At 38.9% G+C, this 20844-nt stretch overlaps 1 protein-coding gene across 6 annotated transcripts in view; it reads right to left on the bottom strand.

Annotated features, from left to right (window-relative positions):
- Positions 1-20844, bottom strand: part of PATJ (PATJ crumbs cell polarity complex component) — a 367672-nt gene that overhangs the window by 323726 nt on the left and 23102 nt on the right. For all 6 annotated transcript variants that reach the window (XM_086717156.1, XM_086717157.1, XM_086717152.1 and 3 more), the window contains exons 6-8: positions 18217-18412; positions 15320-15448; positions 2639-2857 (exon numbers count right to left, since the gene is read on the bottom strand). In XM_086717156.1, coding sequence (XP_086573282.1) covers positions 2639-2857; positions 15320-15448; positions 18217-18412 — 544 coding nt within the window. The remainder of the gene's footprint in view (positions 1-2638; positions 2858-15319; positions 15449-18216; positions 18413-20844) is intronic.

The following is a 20844-nucleotide window of genomic DNA, read 5'->3' as shown; positions in this document are numbered from 1 at the left end:
ACTTCAGTCCTACAGATGCAAGGAGCTGTTTTCTGCCAACAGTCTATATGAGCTTAGAAACAGACTGTCCCCAGAGCATCCAGATAAGAGTCCGGCAAGCCCTTGATTTTGGCCACACAGGAATCTAAGTAGAGAACCCAGCCCATCCTACCCAGACTTCTGAACTGCACAACTGTGAACTAACAAAGCATGTTGTTTTAAGCCACAAAGTTTGTGATAATTTGTTACACAACAACAGAAAACTAATAACAGCCACTTAGAAAAAAAAAACTCAGGATAAATTTTTATCTAAAAGAACCAAATGTAGGGGTGCCTGAGTGGCTCAGTTGGTTAAGCATCCAACTTCGGCTTAGGTCATGATCTCAAAGTTCCTAAGTTCGAGCCCCGCTTCGGGTGAGCCTCGCTTCTCTCTCTCCCTCTCTCTCTCTCTGCCTCTCACTCACTTTTACCCTCCCTCTCTCAAAAAATAAATAAAAAAGAAACAAATGTAAAGAAAAATTTTGAAACAAATGCTAAGAATTATTGTGAATAATAATTGTGAGCAAAAACTGTCGACCTAGAACCTTTTCTCATTACTTGTCTTCTAATTTAAAATAGTTCTGGGGCGCCTGGGTGGCTCAGTCAGTTAAGCGTCCGACTTCGGCTCAGGTCATGATCTCACGGTCCGTGAGTTTGAGCCCCGCGTCGGGCTCTGTGCTGACAGCTCAGAGCCTGGAGCCTGCTTCAGATTCTGTGTCTCCCTCTCTCTCTGACCCTCCCCCGTTCATGCTCTGTCTCTCTCTGTCTCAAAAATAAATAAACATTAAAAAAATTAAAAAATAAATTAAAAAATAAAATAGTTCTTTAAAAGAATAAAGTGTCTAAAAACATGATCCGATTCAAAACGCTAACAGGAGAAAGGAAACGGGTGATTGCATCAAATTCTCACTTATCACATAGCTACATTGATCCCAACTACTGAATTGGGAGGCTCAAGAGAGCTAAAGTTATGGAAGGAAAGAAAGTGGCTGTAACCAGTCTGGGGAGGAAAACAAAAATGATGCTAACATCTCCGACAGAAAACTTCCAGCGACAAGATGCTGAAGAGGGAGAGGCCAACAACTTCGTAGAACAGCCCCTCGAATGCAGATGAATGACGGTCTTCCACTTCTTCCCACCAAAATCACTTCTCCTTCTTTCTTCCATGGCCCCTCCTTTTAAAAACGATTTCTCTCCATTTGCTTTATTACCCCTTGATTCAGAGCCTGTGTGATGGTTGGAAAGGGTTTGGAAAGGACCAGAAAGACCTGAATTCAAATCCCAGCTTCAACTTACTATATGATTGTTTTTATACGTTTATTATTTTTTTAGGGCCAAAAAAAGCACAAGTTGGGGACAGGGACAGAGGGAAATAGAGAATCTGAAGTACGCTCCACACACAGCACAGAGCCCAACCCATGCCCAATCCCATGACCCTGGGATCATCACCTGAGCCGGAATCAAGAGTTGGATGTTCAACCTATTGAGCCACCCAGACACCCCTCACTTTATGACTTTTAATGAGTAATTTGGACTTCGGTTCCTTCATGTATTGCAATCTTCTCTTTTTTTAATTTTTTTTTTTTTTTAGTATTTATTTTTGAGACAGAGAGAGACAGAGCATGAGCAGGGGAGGGGCAGAGAAACAGGGAGACACAGAAGCAGGCTCCAGGCTCTGAGCTGTCAGCACAGAGCCCGACGCGGGGCTTGAACTCACAGACTGTGAGATCATGACCTGCGCTGAAGTCGGACGCTTAACCGACTGAGCCATCCAGGCGCCCCTGCAATCTTAATGAAAGATTAAGACCTATCTTGCAGAATTCCTGTGAGGATTTCAGATGACCTCAACAATTCTAGGTGTTTGATGATAATAATAATGATTATTATAACAAATATTATTTATTTCCTTTGGTCATTCTGTTCCTATCTGTAGTAACTCATACACTGACCAATATTTAGTTTCCCCTCCAATACATGGATGCCTCAACACCACTCTAATGAAGTAATAATGACAAGTACTAGGACTTCTGGCTGGCTCAGTTGGTAGAGCATGCAACTCTTGATCTCGGGGTCATGATTTCAAGCCCCATGTTGGGTTTGAATCTTACTTTAAAATAAAATTTAAGGGGTGCCTGGTTAAGCATCCAACTTCAGCTCAGGTCATGATCTCACAGCTCATGGGTTCGAGACCCGCATTGGGCTGTGTGCTGACAGCTCAGAAACTGGAGCCTGCTTAGGATTCTGTGTCTCTGTCTCTCTCTGCTCCTCCCCCACTCGCACTCTGTCCCTCTCTCTCAAAAATAAGCAAACATTAAAAAGGAATTTTTTTAAACAAACTTTTAAAAGTTTTTTAAAAGCCTTTATTTAAGAAAAAGAAATGGCAAGTACTATTATTTTCCAATTTACAGAGGAGTAGCTGAAGCTCAGGGAGGCTGAATGACTTAACCCTGAGACACAGCAACAAAGAAAATCAAACTTATCTAAGGTCTCTTAGCAGGGTTCTTCTTAACTTCCTTGGGGACACTACTCACAATCGTTGGCACTCTGAGTTGAAGGGATTTCTAATCTTGCAGGATCTCATATCCAGTATTTAAGATTAAAGAATGGTTTGTATACTCACAACACTAGGGCTCCTGTTGGCTACAGCAGGCAGGGCTACGGGTAAGGCTGCAGGGGGGGGAGGGGTTTCAGAAATTTCACCAACTGGGTCTCTTGCAACAAGCATCCTGACTGAATTCCCACAGTTCCTTAGTACTTGGGCAACTTGCTCGCTGGTCATTCCCTGCACATCTGTGCCACCAATCTTCAAGATGTGGTCCCCTGTCTGGAGTCTTCCATCCTTTAATTCAAGAAAAAAACAAAATTCAGCCAATCTGGAAAACAGTATGGAGGTTCCTCAAAAACCTAAAAATACAACTACCCTACAACCCAGCAATTGCACTACTAGGCATTTATCCAAGGGATACGGGTGTGCTGTTTTGAAGGGATGCATGCACCCCAATGTTTATAGCAGCACTATCAACAATAGCCAAAGTATGGAAAGAGCCCAAATGTCCATCGATGGATGAATGGATAAAGAAGATGTGGTTTATATATACAGTGGAGTATTACTCAGCAATCAAAAAGAATGAAACCTTGCCATTTGCAACTACATGGATGGAACTAGAGGATATCATGCTAAGCGAAATTAGAGAAAGACAAATATATTACTTCACTGATATAAGGACTTTAAGACACAGAACAGATGAACACAAGGGAAGGGAAGCAAAAATAATATAAAAACAGGGAGGGAGACAAACCATAAGAGACTCTTAAATACAGAGAAGAAACTGAGGGTTACTAGGGGAGAGGGGGTGGGGGGAAGGGCTAAATGGGCAAGGGGCATTAAGGAGGGCACTTGTTGGGATGAGCACAGGGTGTTATATGTAAATGATAAATCACTAAATTCTATTCCTGAAATTATTACACTGTGTTAACTTGGATTTAAATTAAAGAAAAATAACAATAATAAAAAAATATTCTAAGAAATCAACGATCTAACTTCACTAGCTAATAACAATTCATCAGACTTTCAATTCTGGCAAAATGGCTGACAAAGAAGCCATCTATAAAACGTTAAATAAAACATAACAGTCTTAATGAATGCTGAACTGGCAACAGAGAAAAGGAAATCTTTGCCAAAAAAAAAAAAAAAAAAAAAAGATGGGGTGGAGGATGTGTTCAAAAGGAGAATAGTATCTAGAATTCTAAAACAGTCATTTATTTGCTCAAGGGCATCACTTCATGCCTGATGGCTTGGAGCCAGGGTATTAATGGCCACAAAAGTAAGGAAGAGATCAGAAAGCCCTGGGCCTCAAGAAGGGAAGGAGCTTGGATCAGAAGCCTCCAGCATAAAGCTAGAAACTCTCAAGGCCAGAAAACTCAGTGGCATGTGTAAGGATGAGCGAGATATCAGTGTAGCTGGAAGAGAATGAGCAAAGAGGAGAGTAGTCAGGAGGAGAAGAGAGCATTAACTGAGGTCAGCAGTGCAGAGCATTTACTCGGAGCCAATGGGAAGGGAAGTCACTGAAGTGTTCTGAAAGAGAAGTGACATTATCTGACTTACTTTTAACAAGATCCTCAAGCTTCTGTGCTGAAAATAGACTACAGGAGAGGAAGCAACAGAAGCAGAGATACCAGTTAGTAGACTAAAGCAGCAATCTAGAGATAGTGGTAGCCTACAGACTGGGTTAGCAGTTGGAGTGTTGAGAAGTGAGATCCTAGATGTATTCTTAATGAACTTTCAACAGACCCTACTGATAGTTTCTACAGGAGGTGTGAGGGGACAAAAGGACTTAAAGCTCCAAGGTTTTAGCCTAAGCAACTAAAAAGACAGAGCTGCTATTAATGGAGATAGAGGACTACAGAGCAATGGATGGGTGGGAGTAGGAATGAGGAGTTTTGGAGATAGCCAGTCTGAGATCCTATTAGACATGCAAGTGAAAATGTCAAATATGCAGCTGGATATACAAATTTGGAGTTCAGGAGAAAAGTCCAGACCACAGAGTTAAATTTAGGAGTCATTAGCATATATAAAGTCAGGATTCTGGATGAATTTAAAGCAAGGATATGTGATGTTCCATTTCTTTTATTTATTTATTTTTTTTTGAATGTTTATTTTTGAGGGACGTCTGGGTGGCTCAGTCAGTTAAGCATCTGACTTCAGCTCAGGTCATGATCTCGCTCAGGTCATGATACCGCAGTTTGTGAGTTCGAACCCCACGTTGGGCTCTGTGCTGACAGCTTGGAGCTTGGAGCTTGCTTCGGATTCTGTGTCTCCCCCTCTCTCTGCCCCCTCCCATGCTCATGCTCTGTCTCTCAATAATAAATAAAAGTTAAAAAAAAAAAAAGAAAAAGAAAAAAATGTTTTTTTTTTTAATTTATTTATTTTTGAGAGACAGAGAGACACAGAGCACAAGCAGGGGAGAGGCAGAGAGAGAGGGAGACACAGAATCGGAAGCAGGCTCCAGGCTCCGAGCTGTCAGCACAGAGCCTGACGCGGGGCTTGAACTCACGGACCGTGAGATCATGTCCTGAGCTGCAGTCAGACACTTAACCAACTGAGCCACCCAGGTGCCCCGAAAAAATAAATATTTAAAAAAATAAAGTAAAATGTTTATTTTTGAGAGCATGCACACACACGCACACCAGTGGGGGAGGGGCAGAGAGAGGGAGACAGAAGATCCGAAGCAGGCTCTGTGCCAACAGCAGAGAGCCCTATGTGGGGCTTGAACTCATGAACCTAAAGATCATGACCTGAATCACAGTCACATGCTTAACTGACTGAGTTACCCAGAAGCCCCTGTGACATTCTATTTCTTAAACTAAGCGATATGTACATCGGTGATTATTTCATTACTTAAAACGTGCACAGCCATCATACATACTTCCTATGTACATTTTTCTATGTGTGTATCTCATGCACAGAAAAGTTTAAAAGAATAAAAAAGCACATCAGTTCAAAATGTTTAACATTTCCATTCTACCTCCAACTGTGAAATTCTTGAAACAGCAGACCCATCTGCATTTTGTTTCATTGGAAATTTTGAATTCTCTTTACTTATCTTTACTACATTAAAGATACCAAAATTTAACACATAGTTGGTTACAAAAAATTATACCTGCAAAATACCTTACAGGTCGAAAATCACTTTTCATATATCATCTCATTCAGAGAGGGACAACTTTATAATTTTTAAAGTTTATTTTATTTTATTTTGAGAGAAACAGAGACAGTGCAAGTGGGACAGGAACAGGGAGAGACAATCCCAAGCAGGCTCTGCACTGATGGTGCAGACTGTGATGTGGGGCTTGAACCCATGAACCGTGAGATCATGAGCCAACGCCAAGGGGCAGATGCTTAACCGACTGAGCCACCCAAGAGCCCCTGAGGGGGACAACTTTAAAGATGAACAAATGGAGATTCAGAAAGGTTGACTGACTTGACCAAGGTCATAAAGCTAATAAGAGAACCTAGGTTCAACCCAAGCTGTCCCAGTGAAGACCAGTTCTCATTAGTCCTTTATCTTACACTTCAATATCTTCAAAGTGACACTAGTAGATCAATTTACTGCTTTCCTGTTCTCCAAGAAACTGTAACTGTCAAAAAGCTTCAGTGAAATGAAGATGAAAAGTAGGTATTTTGCAACTGGGAGAGAAAGACAGCCTGAGAATAGAGCAATGACCATCAGGCTTGTGCAGTACTAGGCTTCATATTCCTGGCTCCAGAAGGCACTATCTGTAAGGTATAGGTGAAATTCAGAAGAAAAAAGTAAAAACAAAACAAAAAAAATCTTAAGACTAAAAAGTCTATTCCCCATCCTTCCTTTTGTCCAATTTTGCAGAAACTTGGATGAAGGTATTAGATCAAAAGAATGAGTTGGGACGCCTGGGTGGCTCAGTCGTTAAGCATCCGACTTCGGCTCAGGTCATGATCTCATGGTTTGTGAGTTTGAGCCACACGTGGGTCTCTGTGCTGACATCTCAGAGCCTGGAGCCTGCTTCAGATTCTGTGTCTCCCTCTCTCTCTGCCCCTCCCCCACTTGTGCTCTGTCTCTATCAAAAATAAATAAATGTAAAAAAAAAAAAAGAATGAGTAAAAAACTATGGGCTTTGTTTTGAAGTCAAGAAAAGGCCCTAGAAGCGAATGGAAAAGGAGAAGAGGAGGAAAAGAGAAACGCAATTCAATTTAGAAACTCAGAAAAAAAGAAGATGCAAAGAGCAAAAAAGAATTGGTGGATTTCTGGGGCGCCTGGGTGGCTCAGTTGGTTAGGTGTCCGACATTGGCTCAGGTCATGATCTCACAGTTTGTGGGTTTGATCCCCATGTCGGGCTCTGTGCTGACAGCCCAGAGCCTGGAGCCTGCTTCAGATTCTGTCTCGCTCGCTCTCTCTCTCTCTCTCTCTGCCCCTCCCCTGCTCATACTCTATCTTGCTCTCTCTCAAAAACAAAAACAAAACAAAAATTAAAAGAAATGGTGGATTTCTATTTTAAGCACTGATAATTTTGATATTCTATCAATGTAACAACTTGAGATAAAGCAAATACTCAAGAAGAAGTCAGTGCTTATGATGAAAAACAAGGGTGAAGCGGCCTCTGTAAATCAAACCATCCTTGAACAAAATTATGGCTGGGCCAAAGAATAAAGAATTTGTCAAATAAGTGTTTTCATACTTGGCTAAAGAAGGGCACTTCACCATAAGTACATATTTAGTTACTTCCTTAGGCACTATTTTTTTCCCTATTTTACCTCAATTCAATTTAAAATGATGTAGATAATTTGCATCTGTCACTGAAAGTCAAACATTTTCTTCTTCCAGAAAAACAGGTGTTCTAAGGAATTCATAAGCGCAAAAGCAATCATCAGTCAGATTGATAGGAAAGACACCAAAATGACAGCTACCTTGTTTAAGTCCTGAAGCTGTAAGCATTACATTTTACTGATATTTTCTGATCAACATTCTCCTTCCATAACCTGTCTACTGTGCAAGGAAAATAAAAGGCATAGAGTCCTTTCTTTTCTTTAACAGAAATCATAAATCAGTGATAGCCAATAAATAGCTATGCCAACATTCAAAGACAGGGTGTTGGGGTGCCTGGCTGGCTCAGTGAGTGGAGTGTGTGACTCTTGATCTAGGGGTTGTGAGTTCAAGCTCCACATTTGGTGTGGACATTACTTTAAAAATAAAAATACACAGAGCATGCTAATCAAACATTCAAGTATAAAAATTTATTAACCCATGGGTTCTTTCACAAGAGAAAAATAATTATGCATATAGGCTAAATAGTATGGAAGGCACAAAAATTAAAAGAGCTGATCTACTTTCTCTTTCTCAAAAATAAATAAACTTAAAAAAAGGGGGGGGCAGAGGTGCCTGGATGGCTCAGTCAGTTAAGTGTCCAACTCTGGATCTCAGCTTAGGTCATGATCTCACAATCGTGAGAAGGAACCCCGCATCGGGCTTAGCGCAGAGCCTGGAGCCTGCATGGGATTCTCTCCCTCTCTCAAAATTAAATTAAAAATAATGATAACAGCTGATGTAATAGGGTACCACAGATTATTGTGAAAGCATTAAAAGTATCACTTATTCTAAGTTAGCAATTATAGGCTAAAAAAATATATTACTTTGCATCTTAAGTTCTCTGATAGGCAGACTGGATGAGGGGGACCTGGCTGGCTCAGTCAGTAAAGCATGTGACATTCATTCGTTCATTTAGAAAGAGAGAGAGCCTGTGCACAAGCCAGGGAAGGGCACAGAGAGAAGGAGACAGAGAATCCCAAGCAGGCTCCACTCTGTCAGTGCAGAGCCTATGTGGTGCTTGAACTCACATACTGTGAGATCATGACCTGAGCCAAAATCAAGAGCCAGACATTTAACCAAGTGAGCCACCCAGGCACCCTGAGCATGTGACTCTTGATCTCAGGGTTGTGAGTTCAAGCCCCACATTGGACATGGAGCCTACTTAAAAAAATAATAATAAATTTAAAAACTTTTAAATATATTATAATAAAATAAAACTATTTGAATACCTAAAGGAATTCAAGCTTTAAAATAAAAGCTATAAAATAAATAAATTTGGGTTTTTTTTAAACTAAAAACAGAAAATAAAATTATTACTAGTTTCAATGCCAGGCCAATTCTATCACTGGTCTTTAATCAAAAGACAACCTAACACTGGCAGAAAACAGCGACTTTATAAAATAAATACTCTTTTCCTTAAGGAATTAAAGGAAGATAATACATCTAAGTATATCTATCCTATTCTACTCAAATTCTCACAGCCCTCATCAAATATTTAAGGATAAGGAAAATATCTGTTTATATACTCAAAGCAAAATTTCTTGGGAATAACCAACTATTCAATGGCCTCAAGCTGAGCCTCACTTATTCTAGGCTGAAAATTCCTCATAGTACACACCCACCCTCCAATCCTTGCTTGGTTACATTCTTTCTTAGAATGAAAGATTACTGGAGAGCTAATGTGACTCATAATTGCCTAACTCCAAAATGTCAATAATTCGTGAAAACTTTTAAATAGGTTGCTTTGCTATAGTTACCTTCTAGAGAAAACAGGATAAACTCAGTGTACCTGATTTCCCTAGAATTTCTCCAGACCACAAGAAAGATACTTATGTAAAATGAAGTTTTACACTACCCATTTTTAATTCAAAACAAAAACAAAAACAAAAGTTCTAACTGCTGAAAATTTTTGAAACTTTTGTCATAGCTGAACGGAATTCTCAAAAGATGTATGTTTCAGGTACTGTGAATTTTGGAGACTGAGGATTACAGGTTGGTTTATAGGTAGGTCTATAGGTTTATAGATTATAGATTTATAACATAGATTGTATGTCTTTAACTCCCCTTACACAATACAATTTTCCTATCCATGGAATTGGCCCTGATTACATTAAATGATTGGTCATTGTAATTAAATCTCAGTGTTTCTTAAAAAGCTCATATAAATCAATAGTTTTTTCATTTACTTTATACAATTAGAGGCAGTAGACAGCAGAAGGACAAGGACCAGCTTAGGAGTCAGAAACACCCAAGTTCAAATCCTGGCTCTACTTCGATCAAGCTGTATGACCAAATGTCAGTTACTTATTCTACCGAAATCTCAGATCCTTCTTAAGCAAAATGAGAATAAATCCCTCTCTGAGTTGTGGGCATTATACTCAATACTATATGTAAAGTCTTTAGCTTAATGTTTTGCTTATAGCAAATCATCAATTGCTTCTGATCAATTGCTTTCTGATGACCTTTTATGCTGCAGTGACCTCAGTTAGGTGTTTTTTGCCACACTCCCTCAACTGTACCCACCTTTTAACTGTGTATTATCTGTACACACAAAAGGAAACACTAAAGAGCTATTTCATAAAAATCTTTTAAATAATATGGACTTCTTTTTCTAACTTTCTATTATCTCATCTTATATTCTTTGAAGAAAGTAATATTAATTAACCCCACTAGCTGAACGTAGGTATCACTTTATGATCAATCTTGATCACACTTAAACTAATGACCCAAGACATCTGTATTCCCTTACCATAAAGATTGCAATAGTCAAGAGTGAACATTAGTATTCAAAACAGGAGTACATTTTAATTAAAAGCAATAATTCCCTTTAATTCTTTTAAAGCTATGATCAGGCTGGGGCGCCTGGATGGCTCAGTTGGTTAAGCATCTGACTTTGGTTCAGGTCATGATCTCACAGCTTGTGGGTTCAAGCCCTGCGTCGGGCTCTGTGCTGACCGCTCAGAGCCTGGAGCCTGCTTCAGATTCTGTATATCCCTCTTTCTCTGCCCCTCCCCTGTTCGTGCTTGTGTCTCAATCTCTCTCAAATAAATAAATAAACATTAAAAAAAAAATTTAAAGCTATGTTCAGGCTACATGAGCAAAAACTTGTAAAGGCTTAGCAACAACACACAGAATCTGTTGAAGAGATTTTATCTGCCATTAGCCGAGGTGAGAAGAGAGAGGGGATGTCTCTGTCCCCTATGATCAGACTTCACCATATTCCCTACAGGAAAAAGCCAATTGTTCTGTTGCTTCTAGAGCTGGCTATTTCCTGATAAGCTTAGACCAACTCTGGACAAGTATACATCAGAAAAAGAAAAACATTAGGATGAACTTTAGATAAATAGATTTAAGCAGTAAAACACAGGCTTCAGAGTCAGATAGATGTGGGCTCAATCCTGACTTTGTCATTTCCTAGTTGAGTAGCCTTGGGCAATTTCTTAACAGCTTTCAAATCTATAATTTGAAAATAAAATTTATGACTGTTTCAAGGATTACATGAGAATAATATATATTAGGTAGATAACAATGTCTGGTATAAATAAACACTTGCTTCTCCATCATGACTGATGGGCATACCACAACCCCCTCCCTAATGACCTGAAATAGTGACAATCCCTTCCAGTAAAGGCTAAATATCAGACCTGGGCCTTTCCCAACAGTGTCTCAAAGGGATTAATTTGGGAAACTGCACATCATATTCTCCTTGTGACAATTCTTAATGCACATTAGGATATTAAAAGCTCAGAAAATTCTTACAGTAAAAAAGTCTATTTGATTTTATTTAACTTGGTGTTTTCTAAATTTATCTGACCCTTTGTTTTTCACAGTAACTACTCCACTTTGCATCTTGAAAAATGCTACTTCAGCAAACAAGCCTATGAAAATTGCTAAAGTGAGGGGGGGGTGTTGGGGAGGAAATGTGGAAAAAGATATCAAAATATTCCACAATACTTCATCCTTTTCCAGGTTACAAAAAATTTCCAAAAACCCTTAAAGAATATATTTTCTGCCCCAAATGTGTTTTGAAGGCCCATAAAATGACCATTTTCAACGCTTTTGGTCTCAGAAACGCTTCATACTCTTAAAAATTATTAAGGATGCAGAAATGGGGATTACAAAGAAGCACAGGAAACTTCTGTGGGTGATGGATATGTTCATTTTCTTGAAGAAACAGATGGTATGATGGTTAAATCTTATGTATCACCTTGGCTAGGCGATGGTACCTAGTTTTTTTTGGTGAAACACTAATCTAGATGTTACTGTGAAAGTATTTTGCAGTTATGATTAATATCTATAACTGGCTGACTTTAAGAACATTACTCTTGATAACAAGGGGGGAGGGTTGCACCATCAAATCAGTTGAAGACTTTAAGAGCAGAAACAGATTTCCTAGAGAAAAAGGAATTCTGCCTTAAGACTCTAACAGAAATCCTGCCTGAGTTTCCTAAGAAATCTTACTAACTGACCCTACAAATTTCCAAGTCCAGACCATGACATCAACTCCTGCCTGAGTTTCCAGCCTGCTGGACTGCCCTACACACTTTAAATTTGCCAGTAAACATATTTCAAATTTAGTTTTTTTAATTATTATTATTTGGGGGGGGGGCACCTGGGTGGCTCAGTCAGCTAAGCTTTTGACTTCAGTTCAGGTCATGATCTCACAACTGGTGAGTTCAAGCCCCTATCAGCACAAAGCCTGCTTCAGATCCTCTGTCCCCCTCTCTCTTTGCCCCTCCCCTGCTCGTGCTGTCTCTCAAAAATAAACATTAAAAAAAAAAACCTTTTAAAAATTATTATTTTTTATTTGAGAGAGAGAGAGAGAGGGCAGAGGGAAAGAGAATCTCAAGCAGGGTCCACACTCAGTGTAGAGCCTCATGAGGCTCGATCCCACGCCCCTGGGATCATGACCTGAGGCGAAATCAAGAGTCAGAGGCTCAACTGACTGAGCCACCGAAGCACCCCATCAAATTTATTAAACTGTATACTTTGCATATGTGTAGTTTATTATATGTCAATTATATCTCAAAAATTACTGAGAATCTCAAAGCACTTTTATTTATGTGGTTCTTTTTGTTGATATCTACTGAATTAGAAAATAGCAGAGAAGGGGTATCTGGGTGGCTCAGTCAGTTAAGCATCCGACTTCAGTTCAGGTCATGATCTCAGTTGGTGGGTTCAAGCCCTGCTTCAGGCTCTGTGCTGACAGCTCAAAGCCTGAAGCCTGCTTCTGTGTTTCCCTCTCTGTCCCTCCCCTGCTTGCACTCTCTTTCTCTCTCTCAAAAATAAATATTAAAAAAAAAAAACAAAAAGAAAAGAGAAATTCTTAAAATATTTAATACATGTAATATATTAATATATATTTTATCTATTGATGTATACACTTTTTAGTTTGAAAATAAAAGCTATATTTTCTAAAACAAAATGGTGAGAAGAGTGGTAGTTTTAAATATTTTTGGAAATCTCTTTAATATCTGGCTTAAAAGAAGACAACTGGATTTTCACATCTGCTTTAGCATTCAATATGTTGCAATATGTTGCTTGGCTGAAGTATATAAAGAAAATCTGGCCTCCATAAAATACATGGTTAGAACACGTATTTATAGTATTTAATAGCTCTTCAGGCCCATTCTTTGATAACACACCAAAATTTGACAAGTTGTAGTTTCTTAAAGCTCAGTGGCAATGTAGCATCTGCAACTACAACAACAAACTTTCAAATACTGTTTCATTAAAATCTATTACTCAATTTTGAATTCTGAATGGACCTTTCACCTATACATTGTCCTATCACATGTTGGTCTTCAGAAAATATTGATCTACAGATTCATGCAGATGTTCCAAATGTTGACATATTTCATTATATAATATTTTAAAAATCGTATTAATATCAGCAATAATATAATCAGAAAAGTCTAAATATGGGGAAATTTCAACTCCTGGTAAGACACAACTTTTCCAGAGTTCTAACTTTTGCTTGAAAGTTCAAATTTTATCATCACCAACAAATGTCAGTCGTTTTTCTTGAAGTGACAAGCTTCCTTCATCCATTTTCAAAGAAATGTCTGCCAAGCTCCCAAATCTGAATAACCATAATTTTTCCTTCAATTATTTTTTCAAAAATAAAAATGATTTTCCTGATTTGTGGTTGCCAGAAAGGGGTGGGGGAAAGGGAGGGCGTAGGTGGGCAAAATGTATGAAACTGGTCAAAAGTTACAAACCTCCAGTTATAAAATAAGTAAGTCATTGGGATATAACGTACAGGATGGTGACTGTAGTTAACAGTACTGTACTGTATATATGAAAGTTGCTAAGAGTAGACCTTAAAAGTTCTCATCACAAGAAAAAAAAACCTGTAATATGTGTGGTGATGGAGGTTAACTAGATGACTGGTGATCATTTCACGGTATTAACAAACATCGAATCATGTACAGCTGAAACTAACACTGTATATCACCATATTAGCAAAAAAGATTTTTGGCTGAGGGGCACCTGGGTGGCTCAGTCGGTTAAGCATCTGACTTCGGCCCAGGTCATGATCTCATGGTTTGTGGGTTCAAGCCCCACATGGGGCTCTGTGCTGACAAAGCCTGCTTTGGATTCTGTGTCTCCCTCTCTCTCTGCCCCTCCCCTGCTCACATTCTCTCTCTCAAAAATTAAAATAAACATTAAACATTTTTTAAAAAAAAATTATTTTGAATGAGAGCACAAAACTTAAGAATTTTAAAAATCGTTAGTGTTTTCTGTATAAAAAAGCAGCTAGTTTGTCTCACAAATATTTGTCTCAAAACCACCATCCAAATTCAGTATGTGACAGGAGTGCTGTTTTGTCACACATGCACTTCAGTGTCAAAATTGACTAAAAAACAATACTCTTTGTTGCACTTCCTGTAGTAAGACTTTTTTTTTTTTTTCTTTTTCATTGCAACCACACAGTGGAGAAGATTGCAGTGACCACTGGCACAGTCTGGTGCCATTTGCCTGTCTTGATCCCACAGATTCCCTTCAAGAGTCTCAGGGACCCCCACAGAATAAACCCTGAGAGCTGCTTCTCTAAATACCGTGGAAGGGAGAAGAACCTTGAATAGAAATGGAGCGCTAAGGAAATTGCCTCAAAGCTGCATTTGCATAGCAGATTCCTCTTTACTTACACTTATTAGAAGGGATAAATGTATAGGTAACTGAATATCAATCAGTGAAATTTACATACTATTCTGATTATCACAGTCTACATACTATGGGCTCATCATTAAGTGGTGTAATAACCAAATTTCTAGAGTACTTTCTAAAAACTGAATGTAATGTGTAATATTTTCTTCAGTGTAAAACTAAGCAGAAATAGTTAATAAGTTTTAAAATGGCCCACTTTCAGGGACACCTGGCTGGCTTAGTCAGTGGAACAGATGACTCTTAATCTTGGGGTTGTGAGTTCAAGGCCCATGTTGGGCAAGGAGTCTACTTTAAAAAAAAAAAAAAAAAGGCTCACTTTCAGTTTAAAAACTGCTAAATAATGAAGTGTAGTCATTTGACTTATGATGCCAGAAAATCATAATCAAGTAAAATTTACCACATACAATATTTGGACAAATGTTTATAATCACTGTACCTTCTGAGTTTAACATTTAGGCCTCTGAAAGATACGCTGGGAGAGAATACAAATATTCAAAATACAATACCTATTAACAATTCTTCAACAAAAATACTGTTCTCTGATGGAATCAGGAAGACTGTCAACAACAGAACCTCCCCCTCCACCAAAAAAAGAAAGCTGACTGAGGAACTGTTTAAAGCCAAGTTGAGTGTGTATTAACATTTATGGGGGGGGGGATAAACATTTTTAGCAACACTTCATTTCTATTTATGGAATCATATATCCTAGTAACCCATGTTATAAAATTACATTTCAAACCATACATTTTAAACTGTATAATACCAAAGCGAAAATAAACAAGTCAACTTACTCGATCCGCTAATCCTCCAGGAACTATTGTCCTCACAACCACACCACTCGATTTTCCTCCAACTATTCCAAAACCTAATCCAGAGCCATCATTAATGAGCTCAACATCTTCAATATGGCCCCAATGAACCTACAAATTAATAGCAAATAAAAGCCACAGTGTTAGCAAGACATAGATGCTTAGCTTCCCGATAATTACTGAAGTAACAGATATACCACAAATTGAACATTCATACAAGTAATTAAGGCAACTCTCTGAAGGCTAGGAGATAAAGATGATCATATGGTCCCTGCTCTTGAGAATCTTATAATCCAGTAGAGAGATAATCTAAAACACAAATAATTAAAATGAGAAAGAATATCGAATCTAACAGGATAGAGACATGTAGCTCTAAGAGGACAGAGACATGTCTCATTCTCTAGTCTCTACCCAATATCTAGAACAATGCCCAGCCCACAGGAGGAACCAATAAATATGTGTCTACCTGAACTGAAAGAGAACCTCAAATATTATAAAGGTTGGCAGGGGGAAGATAGGGGAGGCAGAGACAGGAGGTCAAATCCAATGAAGAATTACAGAAACCTTCAAGAAAAAGGTAGCATTTTAATTGCACTATGGAGAAAAAATACATTGAAGCAAAAGGGAAATGTAAGAGCAAAGATGGACCAGGTAACAGAATGAGTCAAAGATGTGGTCAAAAGATTGGATTTAGTTGGGGAACCTGGGTGGCTCAGTTGGTTGGGTGGCTGACTCTTGATTTCGGCTCAAGTCACAAGGTTCATGAGACTGAGCCTCGTATTGGGCTCTGTGCTGCCAGCACAGAGCCTGCTTGGGATTCTCTGTCTCTCTCTCTGTCTCTCTCTCTCTCTCTCTCTCTCTGTCCCTCCCCCAGCACATGCTCTCTCTCCCTGAAAATAAAACAAAACATTTTAGAACAAGATTGGATTGGGGCGCGTGGGTGGCTCAGTTGGTTGAGCTTCCGACTTCAGCTCAGGTCATGATCTCATGGTCCATGAGTTCAAGCCCCACGTCAGCTGTGCTGACAGCTCAGAGCCTGGAGCCTGCTTCGGATTCTGTGTCTCCCCCTCTCTCTCTGCACCTCCCCCCACTCACCCTTTCTCTCTCTCAAAAATGAATACATGTTAAAAAAAAATTTTTTTAAAAGATTGGATTTACTTCACTGGATTAGCAGAAGGAATAACTGAAAGTTTTAGAAAGGGGAGCACAAGAACAAAGCAGTGATTTAGGAAGATTAATTGGGCAGCAATGTGAACAATGAAATGCTGAGAAGGACATAAAGAGACTAATTAAACAGACTCTTATGAGGGAAAGGAAAGGTAGGCCCCACTGAAGATGTTAGCAATAGGACTGTCCAAAACAGACTGAGAGACATACGCATTTTCCCTGTAAGTAGCAGGTTCCCACCAGAAATGTGCATTAAATTCACATAATCTAAGCAGAACCAAATCTTCCATCTCAAGTTCAGCAGGGTACACTTACTGGTTCTATTATTATACTAAGTTGGAAAGTTACTGTGCAATGTTAAAATGATCAGGAATTGGGGCGCCTGGGTGGCTCAGTCGGTTGAGTGTCTGACTTCAGCTCAAGTCATGATCTCGCAGTTGACGAGTTCGAGCCCCACATCGGGCTCTGTGCTGACAGCTCAGAGCCTGGAGCCTGCTTCGGATTCTGTGTCTCCCTCTCTCTCTCTGCCTCTCCCCTGCTCATGCTCTTTCTCTGCCTCAAAAATAAACGTTTTAAAAAAAATTTTTTTTAAATGATCAGGAATATTGGGACACTTAATAAATTCATGTCTAGAACACTACCTAGTATCTGCGGAGTAAAAAGATTTGCTAAAATACACCTGAATTAATGATCACAGCTAATACTCATAGAGTGTAAATTCTGTACCAAGCACCATGCTTAGCTCTTCACACGCATTCTCATTTAATCTGCACATTTAATCTCTCTGTGAAGTGGATGCTGTTCCTAGTTCCAAGTAAAAGAAGAAACTGAGGTGTGGGGGAGTCAAGGAACCTGCCTGATAGGACACAGCTAGAAAGTGGAAGAACTGGACTCGAACCCACCTTAGCCTGGCTCCGGCGCCCTTGTTCTTACCCACTGTGCAAAGCATTTTCCCACTTTGTACATTCTATTTATTATGTAAATTGTGCTGTATTAATATCACTGATTGCAAGAGGGAAAATGTCTACACATTAATTTGTGTTGTGACCTTGTCCTGTACCCAGATGGTCTATTTTTTCTTTTGTCCCAGTGAATGAAAATTAATCAGCTAGCACTTAGTGTTATAAGAAAATAAGATTTATTAGCCTGCAGTCTGAAGATGGAGGCCAAAATCCGTAAAATGTTATAAACCAAGTTTAAAGATTTCCAAGAGACTTTTACTTTTATTCTTTTAAATTGCTCAGTAGACATGCTTATATGAAAAGGAAAACTTCTGTAATTTTGCAGTATAAATAATCTAATCATAAACATCCCATCTAACTTACAAAAATTTTTTTCAATAATAATTTTCAATATTTTTGGAATAAAATAACTAAATCTTACTTAAGATACTTAATAGTAAATCTCTAATAAAACTCTCAGCTTAATTAAGGAACTCCCTACAGCACCAAGGAACACGAGACTCTTTCCCTCACCAAATAAGTTAAACATAATACTACAATTCATCCTCTATGTTAACTGATAATCTTAAATGAGGAGAATCATAGGATGTTGAAAAAACAGAATATCTTGTTTAATATGCTAATGCTATATTTAGAGATGATCTTTCTCAAAGTATGACAAGTAAAATGACACCTTCTAAATGTCTTTACACTTATTAAAATCAGTGGCATAATTCAAAATTGAGTTATTTTTCCAAGTTTGCAACTCACTGTTTCCGGCACAGTTGTATCAGTTAGACTGGTGGACGTACTGCTCTTCATGTGGCCTGGTTCCCTGGCCACGACCAGACGCAAAGATCCAGTGGTTTGTTGCAATAATGCAATTGCTTGCTGATGGGAAACGTTCTGATCCAGCGGTGTGTGATTAATAGCCAATATTTGGTCATTTTCCCTTAATCTTTGATCCCTTAATAAGAAAATTTTGTTGTAATATAATAGCATCATTAAAAAAAAATCTATTCAAGTGAAGCAGTTTATTTCTTATGGCACTATTTCACTTAGTACAATTACTCAAATAATTATATAACAGAGCTCTTCAGAGTGCTTTTCAGAAAAGCACTTATTAGCTAATTAACCAATTAAGTGGTGCATCCCTGAACATGTGTGCATGCACATGTATGGATGTATGCGTGTGTGCGTGCACCCACACACACATACACACACACACACACTTTAAAAACCATTTGGGGTGGGGGGGTGCCTGGCTGGCTCAGTTGGTAGAGCATGCAACTCTTGATGTCAGAGTCCTTAGTTCAAGCCCCACTTTGAGTGTGGAGATAGATAGATAGATAGATAGATAGATAGATAGATAGATAGATAGAAAGAAAGAAAGAAACAAACAAACAAACAAACAAACAAACAAACAAACAAACATTTGGCTAGAAAAATAAGCAAAAGCAATGTATGGAGCCCCACTACCAAGTTTTGCAAGTAAAACACTGCCCCCATTATCGCAAGAACTGTATCCTTCTGAACCCCTTCCAATCTGACTTCAACATATATCACACTGGGGTAACTATATCCTTAAATTCACCAATAACTTCCTCTCTAGCAGAGTCATCCTATCTCCATCGTCCCTTGCTTTTCTGACACTTGTCAATAATTAGGCCCCACTCTCCTTGAAAATCAGCAGACATTACTTCTAAATCTGTTATCTAAGCCCTTTTCTGTCCCAATCACCAACTGCCCAACTGCTAACCAAGGTAAAAGGAAAACAAAACAAAACAAAAAAAAGAACTGTTTTTAAAAGAATTTAGCAAAACCTGGGGCGCCTGGGAGGCTTAGTCGATCGAATGTCCGACTTTGGCTCAGGTCATGGCCTCATGGTTCGTGGGTTCAAGCCCTGCGTCGGGCTCTGTGCCAACAGCTCAGAGCCTGGAGCCTGCTTCAGATACTGTGTCTCCCTCTCTCTCTGCCCCTCCCCTTCTCATGCTCTCTCTATGTTTAAATAAACATTAAAAAAAAAAGAATTTAGCAAATCTTAAGAAAAAAACACCTCTATTACAGTTAATATTTACTAAGCACTTGTCATTTAGCCAGGTACTGCACAAGATGCTTCACAAGCATGATCTCATTTACTCCTCACAATCACCTCTTAAAAGTACTCAGGCAGAATTTGGTAACTTCTGAGCTCAAGGACACAGTATAAACTTGGTTTGTATTCAAAGGCCTGTACATTTGGTCCCCAAGCACTCCTTCCAACTTGGCTTCCTTCCTGCATAAACCCCTTTTCCAACTATTTTGATCTATTCTTCCCCACTCAAACACGCCTGGCATTTCCCACTCTCATGTAGATGGTTCCCTGCATCTTTACTGTCCTCTGACTTACTTGGCCAAAATCAATCCACCTTCCGTGATCCAGCTATCTGTCTGTCTCTGTCTGTCCGTCTGTCTGTCTGTCTGTCTCTCTCTCTCCCCACCACCCTCCCCATCACTTACCTCATTATCACAATGATCTAAACCACTCATTTACCACTCACTGAGTATTCATTTATATTAAATATGCTGTAGACAGAGCTAGGTAAATCCTTTAAAATTCTAAGTTTTCTGAGGACACTCATGTTTTAGATTCTCCTGTGAAACTAGCAAGATCAGAGGAGCATGCAATTCTTGATCTCAGGGTTGCAAGTTTGAGCCCCATGTCGGGTGTAGAGATTACTAAATAAATAAAAACTTAAAAAAAAGAAACTAGCACGTTAGATATTGAAATATCTATTTTTGATGTCAAAATTTTGGACGGCTCTCATGATAAATCAGGTACCATTAAAAATGTTGCTTATATAGGAGTGCCTGGGTGGCTCAGTTGGCTGAGCGTCTGACTCTTGGTTTTGGCTCAGGTCATGACCTCACAGTTCATGAGTTCGAGCCCCAAGTCAGGTTCTGTGCTGACAGTGCAGAGCCTGTTTGGTGTTCTCTGTCTTTCTCTCCCTCTCTCTCTGCTGTGTTCTCTCTCTCTCTCAGAATAAACATTTAAAAAAAATGTTGCTTATATGTCCTTTTATTAATATTAGGAAAGGCTTGTGTTAAGAGATAAAAATAAGATTAAAAACTGTATATGCTCCATGACCTTGTCTTTATAAAAAGAAACCATTCTAAGGTATTTCCTAGTTGTCTCAGGGTAGTCAAAGTCCTAGATGTTTGGGGGAGGGGAAAGTAGTTTACTATATATTCTATAATTTTCTATTATATACATGTATTACTTTCATAATTTTGAAATATACATATATTAAATTGAGAATGTTGCTTGTGAACCTTTCCCAAGTCTGAAAGAAACATTTATTTTAAAATGTGACCACTATAGGACGATACCAGAAATCGCTTCCATTTTCCCATCTCCAA

The sequence above is a fragment of the Puma concolor genome, chromosome C1, assembly GCF_028749965.1.
Source record: "Puma concolor isolate L17-30 chromosome C1, mPumCon1.1.hap2, whole genome shotgun sequence".
NCBI classification, from domain to species: Eukaryota; Metazoa; Chordata; class Mammalia; order Carnivora; family Felidae; genus Puma; species Puma concolor.
The sequence above is the reverse complement of the archived record's forward strand: the minus strand, read 5'-3'. Positions and strand labels throughout refer to the sequence as shown.